This window comes from Ascaphus truei, chromosome 8, assembly GCF_040206685.1.
Source record: "Ascaphus truei isolate aAscTru1 chromosome 8, aAscTru1.hap1, whole genome shotgun sequence".
Taxonomy (NCBI): Eukaryota; Metazoa; Chordata; class Amphibia; order Anura; family Ascaphidae; genus Ascaphus; species Ascaphus truei.
The window spans coordinates 50,876,882-50,894,862 of record NC_134490.1 but is presented as its reverse complement, the minus strand read 5'-3'; the positions used below and the strand labels follow the sequence as shown (position 1 = coordinate 50,894,862).

Below are 17,981 nucleotides of genomic sequence, written 5' to 3'. Positions count from 1 at the left end.
TTGAAATTAACAGTTCAGCTCCAGAGACCCCGTGCTTCATGCCTGTTATAAAAATAAATAAATAAATAAAACAATAAATTAAACATGTATAGCTGCTTTAAGATACTCTAGAGACCAACTGTTGGATTTTGTCAATGTCATGAAGCAGATAAAAATAAAAACATCCATTAGGGATAACAGACACTAAACCAAAAGCTTGACACGTATTGGAAGGAGAAATAATAATAATAATAATAATAACGTAACGGTGTGGACAAAGTGACTTACCCGCAAGCCGACACTTTATAATCTGCACAGGTGGCTGCAGGAAGCTCTCCTTCATGGGAAGCAGGGAAGAGAGGGGAAGGCTCTCAATATTGCCATAATCAGCATATGCCACTTTCACAGAGGATTCAGAAGTACCCAGTACAATGGCTCTGTACCACTGGCCGTCCCCTGGGAAAATAAAGCAGAAGTTTACTCCAAAGCACACGTGCCCAAGATAACAAGGCTGGATAAGACTCACTATAAGTGAAGATGGGGAACAGAAGCCAAGGCTGCGAAACTCTGCAGTGTGATGAACTGACGAGGGCTTTGCGCCTAACAACGTACTCGCATCAGGACCACAAAAGCAACGGAAAGACAAAGTATAACATTTAGTTAACTTGGACTTTAAAATATTAATATTTAGGATTGTTGCTTCTGGATGTTTCACGTTTAGGCTGGGGCCATAGAGGGGGTAGCAGGGCTGAGGCGCGCTGACGCTGAGGCTCGCCTGCTGAAATCTGCACGATTTCATGCCCATGCAGGCGAGCCAGCGGGCGTGATCGGGAGGCGGGGGGAGACTGAGGGAGGCAGGGCAGTGATGTCGCTGGGCCAATTGCCCGCGACGCACCACCGTCAACGTCACGGCGCCGTGACGTTGACGCTGCTCTGCGCTGATTGGATGTTTTCAGCCGACAGCGCTCTGAAAAACAGTTTGGCGTTCGGCTGAAAAATCCAGCGCTTCAGCACGCCTGCGGACGCTCGCGTGAGCCCCCTCTAAAGACATTCTCATGGAGGATGCAGGGGCTCAGCGCGGAGCGTCCGCACGGCTCAGCACGGACATGCCTTCTATGGACTCAGCCTTAGGCTTCATTTTGATTCTTGCTTTATGGGCTAATAAATAGGTCTCTTACACAGTGTGAAGCCGATGAGCCTGATGCTCACCAGGGCTTGGGGCATATGCAGCAACAATAGAATGGGAAATGTATTAGAAAGCCCCATCCTTCCTCCGTCTGCCCAAGGGAAGGTACACAAGAAGCAGTGCCGGCATAATGGCGGCGCAGTCTATGCCAATGCACCGAGCTCCGTGGTTACAGAGGCCCCGTACTATCCTCCACAACAATTCAATCGATTGCCGGCGGGAGAGCGCGGGGCCTATGTAACACATTTACCGTCTCCTCCCCGCATCATTATGGCTCCGCAACTTCAAATGGCGTTGTGTTGCTATGACAACGGGGCACCCTGTGGCGCAACATTGCCACGACGTGACGCCACATGGTGTCCAGTTATCATGGCAACGCGACCCCATGGAGCTATGACGACAGGCGCATACATGTGGAGATGCCACCAGGGAAGGTAATAGCCGAGGTCCCGCACGTGACTGCACTGAGCCCCGCAAACATCCCAGCCAGCCCTGCTAAAAATGATTAGGAGGGGCAGAACCGGATTACGCAGAGCAAGGTACCGAAAGTATCTTGCACCAACCTGTAAACCTGGCGCAGCAGGCATCTCCGATAGATGGCTTAAATCTCGGTTTGCCCGCTTCAGCACTGCCGTACCCGGACACCTCAACCATCACTTGCTGCAGCTTCGCCTCATCCACTTAAAGGAGAAGCGAGACATGGATCAGTAATATTGCAGAATAATGCCCTACAGTCAGTCACTCTTAAAGATTTAGAAAATCAAACCGGCCTTTGGGTGAATGGGGGGGGAGTCACCTTTATCCCCAGAGGATAAACAGTAATCATGCAGGAACACGTTTTCTACTCACCTCGGTTTTCTTTAGGAAAGGCATAGAACAGGTCCGGAGTGATCACTCCCAGCACGTGACCATGTACGGCCTCATTTAGTGGCAATTCAATCGTTCTCCACTGGCGAGCCACACCGGTTTCTAACCGCATGGAACAGTGGATTCAGTTATGCAAATACCAAAATTACCACAAAGATAACCATAACCAAGAAGCCACCGTTCGTTTATCACACAGTGAGCTACAAGTCACGACAACCAACTTCAACATCAGTCAAAAGGATTGCTTTGTTTGGCTGGGACAAGGAATGTTAATCTCACACTGGTAACAGTAAATTAGGATATCATTTGCACGGATGCCAGAGGAATTTGCGGTCGTCTTACTTGATTGGAATAGGTGGGAGAAAAAGAGGAGGACGTATTCACCAGGCATGAAAAGGAGGTTATACAGTAGCTTCCTTCCAATCTCTATAAACACGTCATAACCATTTATGAGCTCTTACGTCTATTTACTGGCAAGCTGTACTCCCAGTCACTATTGAATGCCGTGCGATCTTGGAATGTCACATGAACAAGTTAGAGATTGGAACATGTGTCGGGATGTATCTAAAAGCAAGTGTGGAACTACAAGGAGGGGGGGGGGGCGGTGGGATGAAAGCCAATCATTAACATTTCTTAAACATGATGTTTAAATACACAGGTATTCAGAGGACCAGAAAATAATTTTGATACGATTTGCGATTAAAGCATGTATGGTTCTTTAAGTCCGCAATTCCAAATTCTTTTAACCTTTCTGCTTGATACAAGTATTTTTTTGTAACTTTATCGTAGATCACTGGAATAAAGCAAAGCATTTGTCCCCTCTACTGTATATCCTCATGCCCAATGCCTCCCCACCACCTCTTCCATTCTTAGTTTTCAGTCTAACGGTTTAAGAAAATTTGTAAACCTGATATGTCTTCAACGCCACCTGCTGGTCAGTTTGTGCTACAGTTGAGGTCAAGGACAATATGTCCAAGAAGCACTTAATGAGTCCAACCACTTACTGACCCTAATCCCATCCCCATGCTTCAAAATCCCCAAGTCTGTTCAAAGTTCCTCATTAAGGTCGTTTTAAGGCAATTTTGACCTCCCAAAGTGCATTCACTGAAAATTAAACCCCTTTCATTCACTCCAAAAGGCGGCGCAGTCACTACAAGCCCACACACCATCTTCAAAATTGGCAACAATATATGCCAGGCTTTTAAGCAGGAATTAATCAAACAGCAAATGTCTTGTAACAATAACGCTTCAATAAGGGGGATGATTATCAGGCTTCCATAAAGGGGCAACAAAGCACAATTCCAGGTTATCGGTGCCTTATCAATCCTGGCCTAAGAGAAGTGAACGTACTTGAGTTTTGAAGTATCCAAGTCAATGACAAAGTAATCTACTTTAAGCAAATGAATCAATCTTTGTGATAATTATCCTATGTCCGATACATCCAGACTTTTTAGCCTATTGATCCATCTGGCCCTTGAGATAACGGATTAAATAATGGTATATCAAACATCTAGACCTTACTCATCCATATATGAAAACAAACAAAAGTGTTATAAGTCTGGCACAGTCAGTATAGAACATGTTCAACAACATTACAAGTGCCTCCCAGTGGGAAGATGTTGCAGCAGCCCTTCATGTTTGGACCTCATCACCATTATGATAATGAACGATACAATACTATATAATATTACTGAAAATAAAATGCAAAAGAGGCGCACTGAGAAGCAATAGAATTTAATAAAATAACAAGAGTGCTATACAAACACTTTAAAATACAATGACAAACAATTAATTAACTTACAACTATTCTAGTTGGTCCGGGGAGGTCTGGATATCAGCCGGGGGCAAAGATGGCTCAGGTCCGGACCCGAAATGGCGAGTAAAACCGGCTGTAAGGTGGATAGATCAGCTATAGACGGAGCATTTCGGGTCCGGACCTGAGCCATCTTTGCCCCCAGCTGACATCCAGATCTCCCCGGTCCAACTCACCACCTAGAATAGTTGTGTTAATTAATTGTTTGTTAAAGTGTTTGTAAAGCCCTCTTGTGGGTTATTTTATTAAATCCTATTGCTTCTCAGTGCGCCTCTTCCACTTTTCTTTCTTTTCTGTGAGCTCCCTTTTCACTCTTTATAGGAGATTGTGGCGTTCTAAGCGGACGGCAGCGAGAGTGAAAGCATTCTTACATTTAACCAATTGTGACAGCACGAGTGCGGAATACCACTATTTGTGACTATGTAATATTACTATTGTACATAAAAGCAATCTAAGGCTCTCTCTGCCAGGCTTTGTGCTTTTAAATATTGCCTATAATCGCTGGCAAGGTAATAGGAACAGCTAAGGTACGAGTAACATTGGTCTATACCTTTTATTGTCCAACTCATGCTTCTATTTCTTTATATTTTTCCAACTTAATTTTTATTGGTTGCTCACATGGTTTACACACACGGTGTTCATATACATTTTGCAAGGTGAACTGCATATTTAAAATCAGCGTTAATCATACATACACAATAACCATGGCTAGCAGCCCAACTTATAAAACAACAAATATGAGACGTACTAGGTAAATAAAAAGACAAACAAAAACGACAGACCCTAGGGAGGAAGGGGGGTGGGGATGTTCTTCCGCTGCAGCTCCGCCGGGTGTTGTGTAATCTCATGCTCTCCAGTTCTGGTGGGGAGGCCCCACGTTAGGTTTCTCTTGCCACTAGCAAGACTAATGATGCTCATCAAGGCAAAAAGCTTGATGCTTCTGAAAGCACAGGCATCGATCACCGTGCCCTGCTTAAACAGTTTCCCAATTAAACAACTTCTATTTCTTTATATTTTACCTGATGAATCCCCTTTGGGTGAACTTCTCACACGGGCCACTTGCTCCTGCGTAGGAGACGAGTCAGGCTTGAGTAACTCTCTCCGGGCTGGCTGGTCTGCTCTGCCTTTGGCCGCTGTATTTGGCGAGATGTTAACCTTTTTTGACGTCCTGTGCGGTGGCGAGTGGTGTGTCCCCATTACTGGACCATCCTTCTTACGATCATCTCGCAGAGCTGCGTTCTCAGCAATAAGCACCTCACTGATAACTCTAGGGCTCTCAGTCTTACTCTCCACCAGTTCTACAGAGAAACAATTTTCACTCTTGCCAACAGCTTTGGCCTTAAGTTTTATCCCTGTAACACACGTCTGGAATCTCTCTGTGGTTTTTTTGTCCCACTTTTCATGGACAGGCTTCACACCTATGAACAGAAGGTCTTGGTTAGCGTACAGATAGAAGCGGTAGGATATGTGTGTATGTGTGTGTGTGTGTGTGTGTGTGTGTGTGTGTGTGTGTGTGTGTGTGTGTGTGTGTGTGTGTGTGTGTGTGTGTGTGTACAGCAAATAGAGGGAACAGCTCATAAAGAATATACATTTGAACACAAGAGATTGTAAGGTGAAAAATAAATGGGGAAAAAATAAAAATAAAGTTGGAACACTATGGATAAGGGGAATACATATTCGAGATTAATGCTTTGCGTTTGGCTGAACACTGAGAAAGATATGTTCAAGTAAATATTTTGAGGATCCCGTGGATTGTTTTGGAGTTGGGAAACTAACATTTAAAGATGCAACAGAAGTATCCTCTGAAACATTTTGGTGGGAATGGAAAACAGCTTTTCCAATACAGGGAAGAACAACGGAGAACCTTATTCCTGAAAGGTTGTATCACTCACCCCAAATTGGTTTGAAAGGCAATATTGTTAGATTAAGTGAGGTTTTTGTAGTATGTCCATTACACCTTTCAATAAATGTATGTATATATTATCTATTAACATTCTGAATTTGTGTGAAGGAAATTCTAAACAATGGGAACGATCCAAGTTTTCAGGACTACTTAAGCCCCACTTACAATGAGGACCTGTGACCCAGGTTCTGCCGACTCACCAGACAGCTTGCATCTAATCGCTTGAAAAGGAAGTTCCAGAAATCTAGGGGGGATCAAACAGAGTTTGTCCACAGACACTTCCTCCGTGTTTCCATAATCCAAAAAGCACACATTTACACTCCCATTCTGGGCAACCTCCATCACCATCGCCCTGTACCAGTTTCCATCACCTGTCGGGAAAGCAGGGGGTGGATTTCAACCAAGAACGGTCACATTTTGTCCAGCCAAAGCCTGCAAACGTTTATGGATGGCAATACTACCCAACAAATGAATAATAACATATCAAATAATTTCCGTACAAAGTATTCAAGATGCATATAATTCAGCATTTTATTTATTAAACCCCCCCCGCCCCCCCAAGGGGGCTGCATTACTTACCCAAGAAGAAGGCACAGTACACCTCTCCTTTCTTAGGAGAACAGCCTCTGGGTGAATGCTGCAGGCAATACTCGCCTAGTGACTTATTCACTTCAATGAGAGTTTCTAAATCTACAAGAATATACAAATTGTAAAACCTATTAGTTTGTGGTTTCATCTACACATAACCAGTTCTGCTGTATTAAAAAAGCAAACGAGAGATTGCATGTGGCTGACATTCCAGCTGTTAATAGGAGACATGCTGCACACATATGTAGTGTCGTGGCTCACGCTGAAGAATGAATCAAACAGCCTCTGAAAATGCTAATATATCATCAGATATCTGTCCTCCCAATCACAGCTTGGAACATTTTACCTCCACAGACATGCAATAAACATCTATAAAATGAATCCTTAATACATTGCCAGTTGCCTTGAAAATATCAGTTCGTGTAGCATGCAGAATGTACCTCTCTCATTGTAGATCTGGCAGTAGAATTCTCCCGGGCTGTACAGCATGCAGACTGCAACTTCCACATCGTGTCCAACACGAAGCTCAGCCCATTTCAGTGGAACAGAATCCACATCTTCAGTGGGAGCAATAAACACAAAAGGGAGAGATCAGTAACCCCCCCCTCAAAGTTCATAGCACCCCCTTCATCGTGTGCACATAGCCCCCTATTAGACCACAGTTTCCTTGTTCTCAAACATGTATTTAAATGGGGCTAAAAATCTTCCCACAGGGAGGCGGCTTCACAGCACTTTGAATAGTTGTCTGAGGGACACCAAGACGTTACATTAACCAATGCAATGCCGGAGGGGCTGCAAGTCTTGCCGATTACCCATGTTAATCAGAATATGGCGGCACCTGCGGAATAATTGTAACCGATACAGCTTCACTCACCACTCATCCTGCTCTCCTCTTCGCTGCTAGCTTTAGCATGGTCCATGTCACCTGTGACTGCCACACCTGCCTCAATGAGACACCTAGAAATGATTAACTGCGGCTCCACAGATCCATCCAGCAGCTCCACTAATGCCGAATCCTCGGTTTCACCCACCACTCGAACCGTGATCATCTTCTTCGCAACCAGACCCTTCATCAGAGAAGTAGATTCTTGAGACCATGTCTCCGTGGCAGATTTCACAGCTGCGAAAACAAAGTGTTACCTTTTCCTCAACAACATTAAAAAAAATAAAACGTGTAAAAGTACCTACATAAGCACACATACATACCTGCCAAACTGCACTTTATAGCTTGCATGGGAAGAGTCAACATCATCGGGAGAATGGGACGGAGTCTGGAGACCTGGAGAAACTCCGTATTCCCAAAATCTACATATCCCACCAGTGCAGATTCATCGGACACATACTCCAGAAGGATGGCTCTGTACCACTGGTTGTCCTCTGCGGAAGGAATTCAATAACTGATCAGTGCTATTGCTGAAGCTGTTGGGAGCACCAGAGATTAGCCACTTTAAGGTCATGTTATGAAAGGGGTGGGCTGGAGACGACGACTCCCTTACCGGAAGGGCTCTCCAACGGAAAACCAATTTCACATTTCATTTCAGTGCATTGTTGATGAAAGATTATGCATTTACATTTAATTTGCTAGAAGGTCTGGAAGAATAGGAGTATTCAATTACAATGGACAGCAATTGTATATTTAAAATAAAGTAATGATGTAATTAATTCCAGTTTTATAGAAGCATATAATTAATGTTACATGGTTTGTCACTGTGATACTTGGTGGCAAGGATTTCATCACACAGCTTTTGTTTACATTTCGAGAATGGGTACCAACAACACAAACCATGCTGCCTCTGATAAAAGGACCTAAAATTGGCGGTAGTAGGTCCCCAAGTTCTACATAGATAGGTAAAACGCAAGCATCACATGCACGGAGGGGGGTGGGGGGTGGGAAGCCTCCATTTCCCAAAATAGATTAAACCCTTAATCTCCTTTCCTCCAGCCTTAAGGGATGGCCCCGAGTCCTTTGTACTGCCCGTGGGATGAATAGTTCTTTTGAAATCTCCTTGTATTGTCCCCGAATATATTTGTATACAGTTAGCATATCCCCTCTTAGACGCCTCTTTTCTAATGTAAATAAATCTAATTTAGCTAGCCTCTCTAGTTCCATAATGTCTTTTCTTAGGATTGGTGCCCAAAATTGTACTCCATATTCAAGGTGAGGTCTTACTAATGCTTTGTAAAGGGGCATAATAATGTTTACTTCCCTTCCATCCATTGCCTGTTTAATGCAAGATAAGATCTTGTTTGCCTTTGCAGCTACTGCATGACTTTGGGCACTATTGCTAAGCCTGCTGACTACAAGCACGCCTAAATCCTTCTCATCAAGGACTCCCCCAATTTATCCCCATTTAATTTGTAATTCGCCTTTTTATTCTTGCATCCCAAATGCATAACCTTACATTTATCTGTATTAAACCTCATCTGCCATTTACCTGCCCATGTTTCCAGTCTCTCCAAGTCCTTCTGGAGAAAAATGATATCCTGCTCTGATTCTACTACCTTACACAATTTAGTATCATCAGCAAACGGAGACTTTGCTCTCTACGCCAACATCAAGGTCATTAATAAACAAGTTAAAAAGCAGGGGTCCCAGTACCGATCCCTGAGGTACTCCACTCACGACTTTAGCCCAACCTGAAAAAGTTCCATTTATGACAACCCTCTGTTGTCTCCTTTAACCAGGTTTCAATCCAGGTGCATTTATTATTACGGAGTCCAATTTGCTTTATTTTGTACACCAACCTCGTGTGAAACCGTATCAAAAGCCGTTGCAAAATCTAAGTAGACCACATCAACTGCATTACCCTGGTCTAAATCCCTACTTACCTCCTCAAAGAAACACATAAGGTTAGTTTGGCAAGATCTATCCTTCATAAATCCATGCTGACTATTACTAATAATTTTGTTTTCCATTAGGTATTCCTGAATATTATCCCGTATTAAACCTTCAAGAAGTTTCACCACTATTGAAGTCAGGCTTACAGGTCTGTAATTCCCCGGTTGTTATCAAGCTCCCTTTTTAAATATAAGCACCACATCTGCTTTACGCCAATCTTGTAGAACTGAGCCTGTGGAAATGAAGTCCTTGAATATTAAATTATTAAAATATTAAATAAGGTGGTAGTGCACAGTCCTTTAATGCCGGACAGTATAATCCTGATACCAATATACTTTGTTCAAGTTTTCACAAGGTGAACGCTATCAATTGTGTGCTACAGCCTCAGAGGTCTCGCTGCGGGGAGACCCCCACTGCAAGTGTGTCACGGCTTTCCCAGGCAGTGAGTTTCTGGGGGACAGACCACCCCAGTTTTACTGCCCACGGAGTCGCAGTGTTTGGCTTTAGGCGTCGTGGCTCCAGGGACAAAGTCTGGCTGCATCTGTATTCCAATTATTTTTCAGACGTTCGGTTTGACACAGTTGCGAATTGCCGTTTGGCAAGCACCAGGAGTTTATTAAACTTTAAGTGATGTGCTTCAAATAAATATCTGTACAGAAGCAGTCAGTGTCCCACATATTTAGCAGTGTCCCACACACGTCTCATTTACCTGTAAACTGTGCACAGCACGTCTCCCCTACAGCTGGTTTATAATTTGGGCTGGCAGGCGTCTTATTGCAATGTTCACTCATGGACTGCAGTAGCTCAGCGAGTTGGCCTGTAAAGTGCATGGAGTATTTCAGTGAGTTTGAATGTTGAATACGATGTAAAGATGTTCTAGACAGGGGTCCCAGTCCAACATGTCACTGACTATCTGCTGCTTAGAAAGGAGGGGCAAGGCTCATGTGGTAACAGTGACTCACTGAGTGTTCATGTCACTACCCAGAATCCCTGGCTGCAGTGGAAGCGCTGTAAACAAAGAGAACGGTGAAGGGCAGGTTGCAGACCTATCAGGCGTGTGAATTTGCTCACAAGTGGTAGTTTTATAATTTGCTGTACGGTTGAGGGTTTGCCACTTTTTTTTTTTTACCCACCATAACTTTTTTAAAGCTGCTGTTCAAGCTGCCGTTAAAAATATATATTTGTTTCCGTTCAATATGTGCATCAATACAATCTGCACACTGATAAGTGATCAGCCACGTTGCAGATCGATCCGTTCTACTGTAATCAAATCGCTTTGCTCAGGGTTATTTAATTCAGCTATTGCTGCAAAACAGTTCCCACAATGCATAGTTCTGTGTGGAAGATCATGTGACCAGGCAAATACTAGATATAATTGGTGCACTGCTAGAGAGAGGGTGGGGGCTCAAGAGCCAGAACCTGTCTCAGAAAAGGAAGGGGGGAGCGACTTTGTAAATAGTTAATAAATAAACAAAAATGCGTGCTACATTAGCATATATTAAAAATGTCTTTAAAAGACCTAATCCATGTTATAAAATAAAGAGGGCCTAAAACATACTAACAAATTTGAATTGGTCATCACAACCACTAAAACCAAGCTATTAACATACTCAACCGGGACAGAGGGTGACCTAGAATATTCAATTGGCTACCTCCACACCTTCACCTAAAACTTAAATTAAAAAAAGTCTTTAAATATTGTTAAAAAAAAAAAAAATTAAAAAAGCTACAAGGATTTTCTCATAGTACAGAACTGAAAATAAATAAATAAAAAAATAACAAAAAACACATGTAACATATTGCTTAGACTGCAGCTTTAATGCCTGGTTAGGCCTGTACCCCGCTGGCAACTGCAGCGCCCACTGTGGCGGACGCTGCAGGGACGAGAGCCCTCCCCTCAATAGCACCGGGCCCGCTGCGCGGGGGGCGGGCCGCAGCGCTGTGGCGCGAGTTGCTCCTGCTCTCAATAGAATTGAGAGCAGGACTCGCGACAGAGCGCTAAGCCACGCCCCCGGCGGTTCAGTTAATGAGGGCGAACCTGCCGGGTGACGTCACGGCCGCGCCCACGTCCCTCCCGCGTCACGCCCCCCCTCCCTCGTCTTTTGGTCTGCAGCTCCCTGCAGACCAGGGAATCGGCTGCACGCACCGCCACTCTCGCGGGCGCGCGTGCAGCGTAGTTACCAGGGCCTTAGGCTACGATTACAGTGCCGGCGACTTCAGGCTGTGGCCGCTGGAAAATTGAGATGACTTCCAGCGATCGCGACCAAGCCGTCGCTCCGCGCTTACTATAAACGCACATGACGGCGGCGGTAATGCATGTGTTTGGATGCAACGTCGCGTCGCTGTCGCCGGCACTATAAGCGCAGTGCTCTCAATGAACTGGCAACTGATCCTCTTCCTTGGATTGACTGGGTAGCACGAAGATTTGTATATTAAAAACCTTCACAACATTTACACGGCGACACTTACGCGCACTGTGCACCTGCTGGCAAAAAAACTCCCCTGGGGTCTGGATCTCGGAGACCAGAGAATTGAAAACATCTCCTACAGAAACCGAAACCACTTTCCACGACGCGGTCTGTGGCCGAGCCACCGAATCACTACTGGGCTCTTCCCGTTTCTCCTTGCCGTCTCCCAACACTTTTTCCACAAGGGAACCTAAGGAAAAGCATGACAGACGGGTTACCCTCTCAAAGGCACTGCACAAGGTCATGAAACAAGGACGGGTTTGCAGCTGACCCCATGTTAGTCATTTCAAGTATAAGATTTTAATAACTTTCATATAGCGCTTTTCTCTCAATGGGACTCAAAGCGCGTCACAATTACAGTATATCGCGCGTTACGCAGCACATAGGAATGTTACAGTCTCTCTGCCCAGAGGAGCTTACAATCTATGATTTTGGTGCCTGAGGCACAGGGAGATAAAGTGACTTGTCAAATGTAACAAGGAGCCGACACTCTGAATTGAACCAGGTTCCCCTGATTCAAACTCAGTGTCATTGTCAGAGTGACTGTCTTTATTCCCTGGGCCGCTCATTACATGTATAACATCTTTCACATTTAATTCGGACACAAAAACAAGATTAATTCTTAAGAAAGAGCAATATAGTGATCTTGTACATGGGAAAATGTGGAAAATCTAAAAAAAATATATACAATACGGTTTCTTAAATATAAATGAATAAATGACCGAACAATTAACTATTTAATGCTAAAAAATAGTGAAACAAAAATACACTTGTGAATAATGTCGTGTAAATAAATCACCATAATATATCTCTGGATTAACATTTGTCGATAGGCTAACTGTAACAGAACTAGACATATCAATAGAAATATATTCCACTTTTTAATTTTATTATTTATATGAAGATTCTGCCCAAACTACACAATCTATTACGGACCTCACATTGTACCGATGACCTTTTTTCAGTGTTACTAGCACAGTTAATCGGTGCAGAGTTTATAAAGTACTACTGTTGGCACAAACAAGGATTTCTTGTATGTCTTTTTGGAGACAGATTACTCATCAAATTAGATCCTCTATTTTTTATGTCACTGTACTATTACATTTGATTTATATCTTACAGTGGAAGCATCATCATACAAAGGTGACTAGAAACTACATGCAACTGTATTTCTGTGTTTGTGCAATGACCGTTCCAACACTACATAGATCGATTTAGTTTTTTTAGTTCTAGTGGCATATTAAAACTCGCCAAGAAATTTATTTTATATTCCCTCCCTTTTTCGGTTTAGTCTTCTGTACAGAAAACACCGATTAGGCCAAAAGAATACAATACAGCTAACGTATGAATTAACCTGCGCTGAACCTTTAAATTCATTTGTGTTCACTCAGCCCACGGTTTAAGTGTGTGGAGTCTTCGGACAAAAAGAACAACCCTAGAGACACCGTTCCTGGTCTTGTTTCTATTAGAACTAAAATAATGCTACCTGTAAAGGTTTCCGGACCCACACGCCGCCTCACTTTTAAAGAATGATAATCCACGGTTTTAGTTTTGTGGTACTTCCCTTTCAGTGGCCTAATTCCAGTCCTCTAGCATTTCCTCCCGTGATTACGTGGACATGTCTGTTCACGGTCAGAAAGCCTTCTGTATTCTAACTGGTTTTCTATGCCAGTATTCACCCTGCCTGCTATACTCCAAGGATATGTTATGTATGTATATTTTTTTTTATTAATATAGAGGCAATGTATACTGCATTTTACAAACAGAGGGAATTCGAATACAATAAAGGGGGTAAATCCGTATATCTTAATCTGAAGGAGACGTTCAGATCGTTTTCGAATGAAAAGCTCTATTGATGTCATTTGAAACTTTAGGCAGAACATGCCACAAGCAGCTGCGTCAGACAGAATTACCCCTTACAGCAGCAGAACGAGTGAAAGGTTTAATGAAGGGTGTCTCCGGAGCTGAACCGTGTTTATTGCAGCTTTGGGACTCTGCATCCCGAGATACTTATCTAGTAAGGGGGTGACTAACAGCTCTGGCTGGGCTCGTTGGGTCTATCAAAATGGCAGCTTAAATGTCCCACATGACAGGAAGCCGTGACTTCATACGGTGCGACTTCCTACTTTGCCAATGTGACGCAGGACACTGCAGAGATACTTACTGCCAAAGGGGGTGCTGGTATCTCGGGAAGCAGGGGGTGCCTGGAGCTGAAATGAACGCGATTCAGCTCCGGAAGCCCGCAGCTTCAATCCTACTACAAATAAAAAGGCACCAGTTCTGCTGCTTTAAGTGAAACAAACATAAAATGAAACAGGAAAGAATATTCCAAAACCAAAGAGATCACAAGGGAAGCTATAAACGTTGTGTTGTACTGAAGATAAATAAAAATGTAAATGTGTAGTAGTAGCGCAGCTTAGCAGTAAAGTTATTTAATAATTCAACTAAAATATATATTCTTCACTATACAAACAGGACAATACCGCCGCTGTATTAGCGTCTTACCCATTTCAGACTTCTCCATTTGCAGCTGGCTTTTTCCTTGAGCGAAGGAATAACCCTTCTCCAGAAGCAGCTTATCCATATGTACTCCTGGAATAGAAGGATGAAAGTGCCCAGGTCTCTGACAAACACGAGTAAGAATTAATTATGTAGTTGTGCCATTGGAACGTAGGGAATACGGACCCTCTTCAGCACATTGCATTCCCCTGCTGGCACTGAAGGGGTTATGTAAATTAAACAGGTCAGTGCCTAAAACAATACCTGCAGCGCCGGCCAATCATGCAGGGAGTGCACGAAGAGCTAATGGTTTGATACCTTTAAAGCGGTCATAGACTAAGGCAGCGGTGCGCAAACTGGGGTGCGCTGGTTGCAGAGGTACCGCGCTCTTCCCCAAGGCATTTAAATGAAATGCCGGGGGACCGCACGAGGCCTCTGCAACTACACTTACCGTGGTTCAGAAGCTTGGTGGCAGGTGTCGGCATGGCAACGCGGGTCACGTGATGTCATGTTTGCCACGGTAACGTGACGTCAAATGACGCCGCGGGTCACGTGACAGCACACGACCCCGCGCCGTCATATGACGCTGCGCGAGGTAAGGTGGGGGGGGGGGTGAGTCGCAAATAAAGTTTGCGCGCCCCTGGACTAAGGTATAATATTCAAGCCCACCGTGAGGATCAACAATCTTCACAACCAACAGGCTTGGTTTTCGTATATCCTTTATAGTGGTAAAATTTTATAGGCGCCCATGGAACTATTCCCTGTCCATAATATTACCAGGAGATACAGAATACCCCAATACAAGTGCTGTGTTTATGTTAGGCCACCAGAGGGGCACCAAGTGACGGAACTACAAAATCTAAATACCAATAATTGCAGTGTCTTTAGGACCAGAAGGGATACGGGACGCACAAATACACCATAAGCTATGGGTTCTGATTTTACCGGCTCATTAGGAAATGCCCTGCTGTGTCTCAACACAAAGGTCACCCATGTGCAGCAACGGTCGTCCGACAAACCTGAAGCGGATATAACGACATCTACTGCATAACACGGCAGTTCCTCCTGCACCACTTGAAGGATTGTGATGGAGCATTGCTGTCCTAGTAGAAGCTTTCTGACATCTACAAGGCATTCTGGGGTCCACCCATATGGAGGAACAACAACATTGGCCACGAAGCACTTCATGACCTGTGGAAACCCAGAAGACCCGGTCACAGGAGCCAAATTCAGGACGTGAATATGAAGACGATAAAACAATTGCGGTGCCAAGAGGGAGATAATTTTTTGGGGACACGAGTGATGACTTGACCGAACATTCATTCAAAACGTTGGTAATGTATCCCTGTATCATGGGACAGCAAAGATGCAATACATTAGAGATCCATTAACAATTGGACAAGCAGGGACAGAACACATGGTGCAAGTTTAAATATAGTGTAAAGCTTGAAATTGTATTAAAATTGATGCAGACTACCCTACAACCTTCAGTAAGACTTCTCCCTCCTCACAAAACAAAGTAAAGAAGTAATAACAGGGAAATAAGTATTAGCCTCACAGCAGGAGGGGTCAGTTCAACATCCTTGTGCATTTGCTGCAGATCATCCACTGCTACGGTCTCTTGATTCCCGAAGTCTAGATACAAGACCTGGGCGTTTTTCTTTGGCACATCAATATCCTGCACCAAAACTCTGTACCAGTTCTATGAGAGAATGGAGAGCAGCAATCACCAAAGCGCCAGAGAATAAGAATTTACATCTCAGCCAGCTCTTATACTTAACGCCAAGGTTACTACAAAGCACTGATTCAGGTCCACAGCTTCACAAACCACCACTTGCCCAAGAGTGTTAAGAGTCTACCCCGGAGAGTCCCCTTACATGGAAACATGGGGTTCCTGGAGTTGTAGGTCTGCCTCGCAAGTAATACCAATTTACTAATAACATTGTAGCAAAAGAAGTGCAGTGTGTCTATATTTGGGGGGAGGTTTGTGTGAGAGAGCTGGGGCAGAGTAATGTTATGAGCCTTATCATACATATAGCATGTTGTTCCCATACTGAATAAGGTTTTGGAACCACTATTACAAAGTACTGTAATCCCATATCAAAACCCTGCTGTGCATTATATATAAATGAACCTTATTCAATAAATGAAGCAGTTTCCCTGCGCTGGAGAAGGTTTAAGCCACACTCATTTGAATGAAGCAGATCTCTTCTCCAGTAATGGGAAGTGCCTTCACAGGATATTGAACAGCGGCCTATGACCGATATCAGAAAAGGAACAAGATCTTTCTAGCAAAAGGTAGGCACTCTATACAAATGCATGGCCCACACTGGCATGTCAGAAACACTAAATACATAACATGCATTTTATAGTTCAGAAATGCAGAGCAATCCATTACATTTTAATGGTCAGTATTACCTTGTCCTGATTATACGTAGCCACACAAATCTCCCCTGTGGCAGGCTTATAACCTTTTTTCAGGTTCAGCGTGTTGGTGTAAATGTCTTTCAGTTTGGCTGTGACTTTGCAGAGAGATTCCACCGTTTCTGCATTGTGAACCTGCACAAAGAACTTACTTGGGCTTGAAAATTCCAGGACACAACCCTAAAAAATATAACGGAAAGGAAACAAAAAACAACATTAAAAAGGAAACTGTTCAAGGCCGCCTTCCTTCTGCTCACTTTGTCTCGACAGATCTCTGTAGAATTTGGAAAAAGGCACTTGGCTCACAAAAAAGTGAAGCCATATTAGTTTTCTCCCGTATATTTTGAAGGTGTCACCTAACACCCAACAGTTTGCGCTCATAAGGTCAGCTAAGGCAGGAATGAGTAGCGAATGAGTAGCGGCGGCGGTGAATGCGTAGCGGCGGATCTAACAGAAACCTCGTCCCTAGGCAGCTTCATTGGCCGGACAGAACTGACGTGGCAAGTCAACATAATGTGCCACGGACCATAGCTAGCCTGCCAATTACCAGTTGGCAGGCTAATTATTTCTTGCATTTGGGTTCTTTGGAAATTATGGCACTGTTTTTGTCAATCAAGTGTGTCTTTAGCTCACTCACTGTCCACATAAAAAGGTCGACAATTTTCAATGACATCTCACACAAGGAACCAAGGAACATGAAACCGTTCACTCGTCAGTTTATTATATTTGTACAGGAAAAGAACCAGGCGCTTACCTTGAGTATTAGATCAATAGGTGCTTACAATACAGCAATAAAATCAACAATGGCTCTCCTTCAGGTGTTTAGAGACAGCCTTTAGATCCCTTCTGCTTCAACCCCAATAAAGGGATAATTCAGAGCCCTTACACAGAAGCAAAAAACAGACAAAATAGGGGGAGCATGGGATTAGAGAAAAGTGCAATATACAGACGGTATGCAGCTAACAATATTCAGGTGTGATGGACAAGGGGCAAAGTCCACAGGATAATAATATACTTACACGGCCGTGTAAGCAAAAATATTGATTGGTATCTGTGGTAGATAAGTTCTAGCCCTTCCGAGCGCTGGTACAAGTGAGTCAATAAAGTATAACAATATATATACTCACACGGCCCAGTGTGAGTAATGGTGAAGGGTAGGTATCTTTGGGGTTAACTTAACCCATCCAAATGTAATGACCGGACATGGGAGACTGCCCTCGAGCGAGACTTCAACAGGAACTCACTTCCCGGTTTTTACCGTCAAGCAAGGTCTCTCCCCGATGCCGTGATGAAGGGGGACAAGTGAGGCACGATTTCAGTTTGGGTTAAAAAGTGACATTTATTCAAACTCACATACACAAATAGTGAACCCCTGGCCTTCCCACGTAGCCCAGGATCAAGCTTCAGCAACCAGT

At 43.8% G+C, this 17,981-nt stretch overlaps 1 protein-coding gene across 6 annotated transcripts in view; it reads right to left on the bottom strand.

Annotated features, from left to right (window-relative positions):
* TDRD1 (tudor domain containing 1) overlaps positions 1 to 17,981 on the bottom strand; it is a 48,479-nt gene that overhangs the window by 10,449 nt on the left and 20,049 nt on the right. For all 6 annotated transcript variants that reach the window (XM_075611954.1, XM_075611953.1, XM_075611951.1 and 3 more), the window contains 15 exons: positions 16,561 to 16,746; positions 15,701 to 15,844; positions 15,162 to 15,333; positions 14,149 to 14,235; positions 11,645 to 11,833; positions 9,885 to 9,992; positions 7,543 to 7,713; positions 7,211 to 7,456; positions 6,777 to 6,893; positions 6,328 to 6,438; positions 5,949 to 6,119; positions 4,865 to 5,263; positions 2,015 to 2,134; positions 1,729 to 1,845; positions 268 to 435 (listed from right to left, as the gene is read on the bottom strand). In XM_075611954.1, the coding sequence (XP_075468069.1) occupies positions 268 to 435; positions 1,729 to 1,845; positions 2,015 to 2,134; positions 4,865 to 5,263; positions 5,949 to 6,119; positions 6,328 to 6,438; positions 6,777 to 6,893; positions 7,211 to 7,456; positions 7,543 to 7,713; positions 9,885 to 9,992; positions 11,645 to 11,833; positions 14,149 to 14,235; positions 15,162 to 15,333; positions 15,701 to 15,844; positions 16,561 to 16,746 (2,506 nt within the window). The remainder of the gene's footprint in view (positions 1 to 267; positions 436 to 1,728; positions 1,846 to 2,014; positions 2,135 to 4,864; positions 5,264 to 5,948; positions 6,120 to 6,327; positions 6,439 to 6,776; positions 6,894 to 7,210; positions 7,457 to 7,542; positions 7,714 to 9,884; positions 9,993 to 11,644; positions 11,834 to 14,148; positions 14,236 to 15,161; positions 15,334 to 15,700; positions 15,845 to 16,560; positions 16,747 to 17,981) is intronic.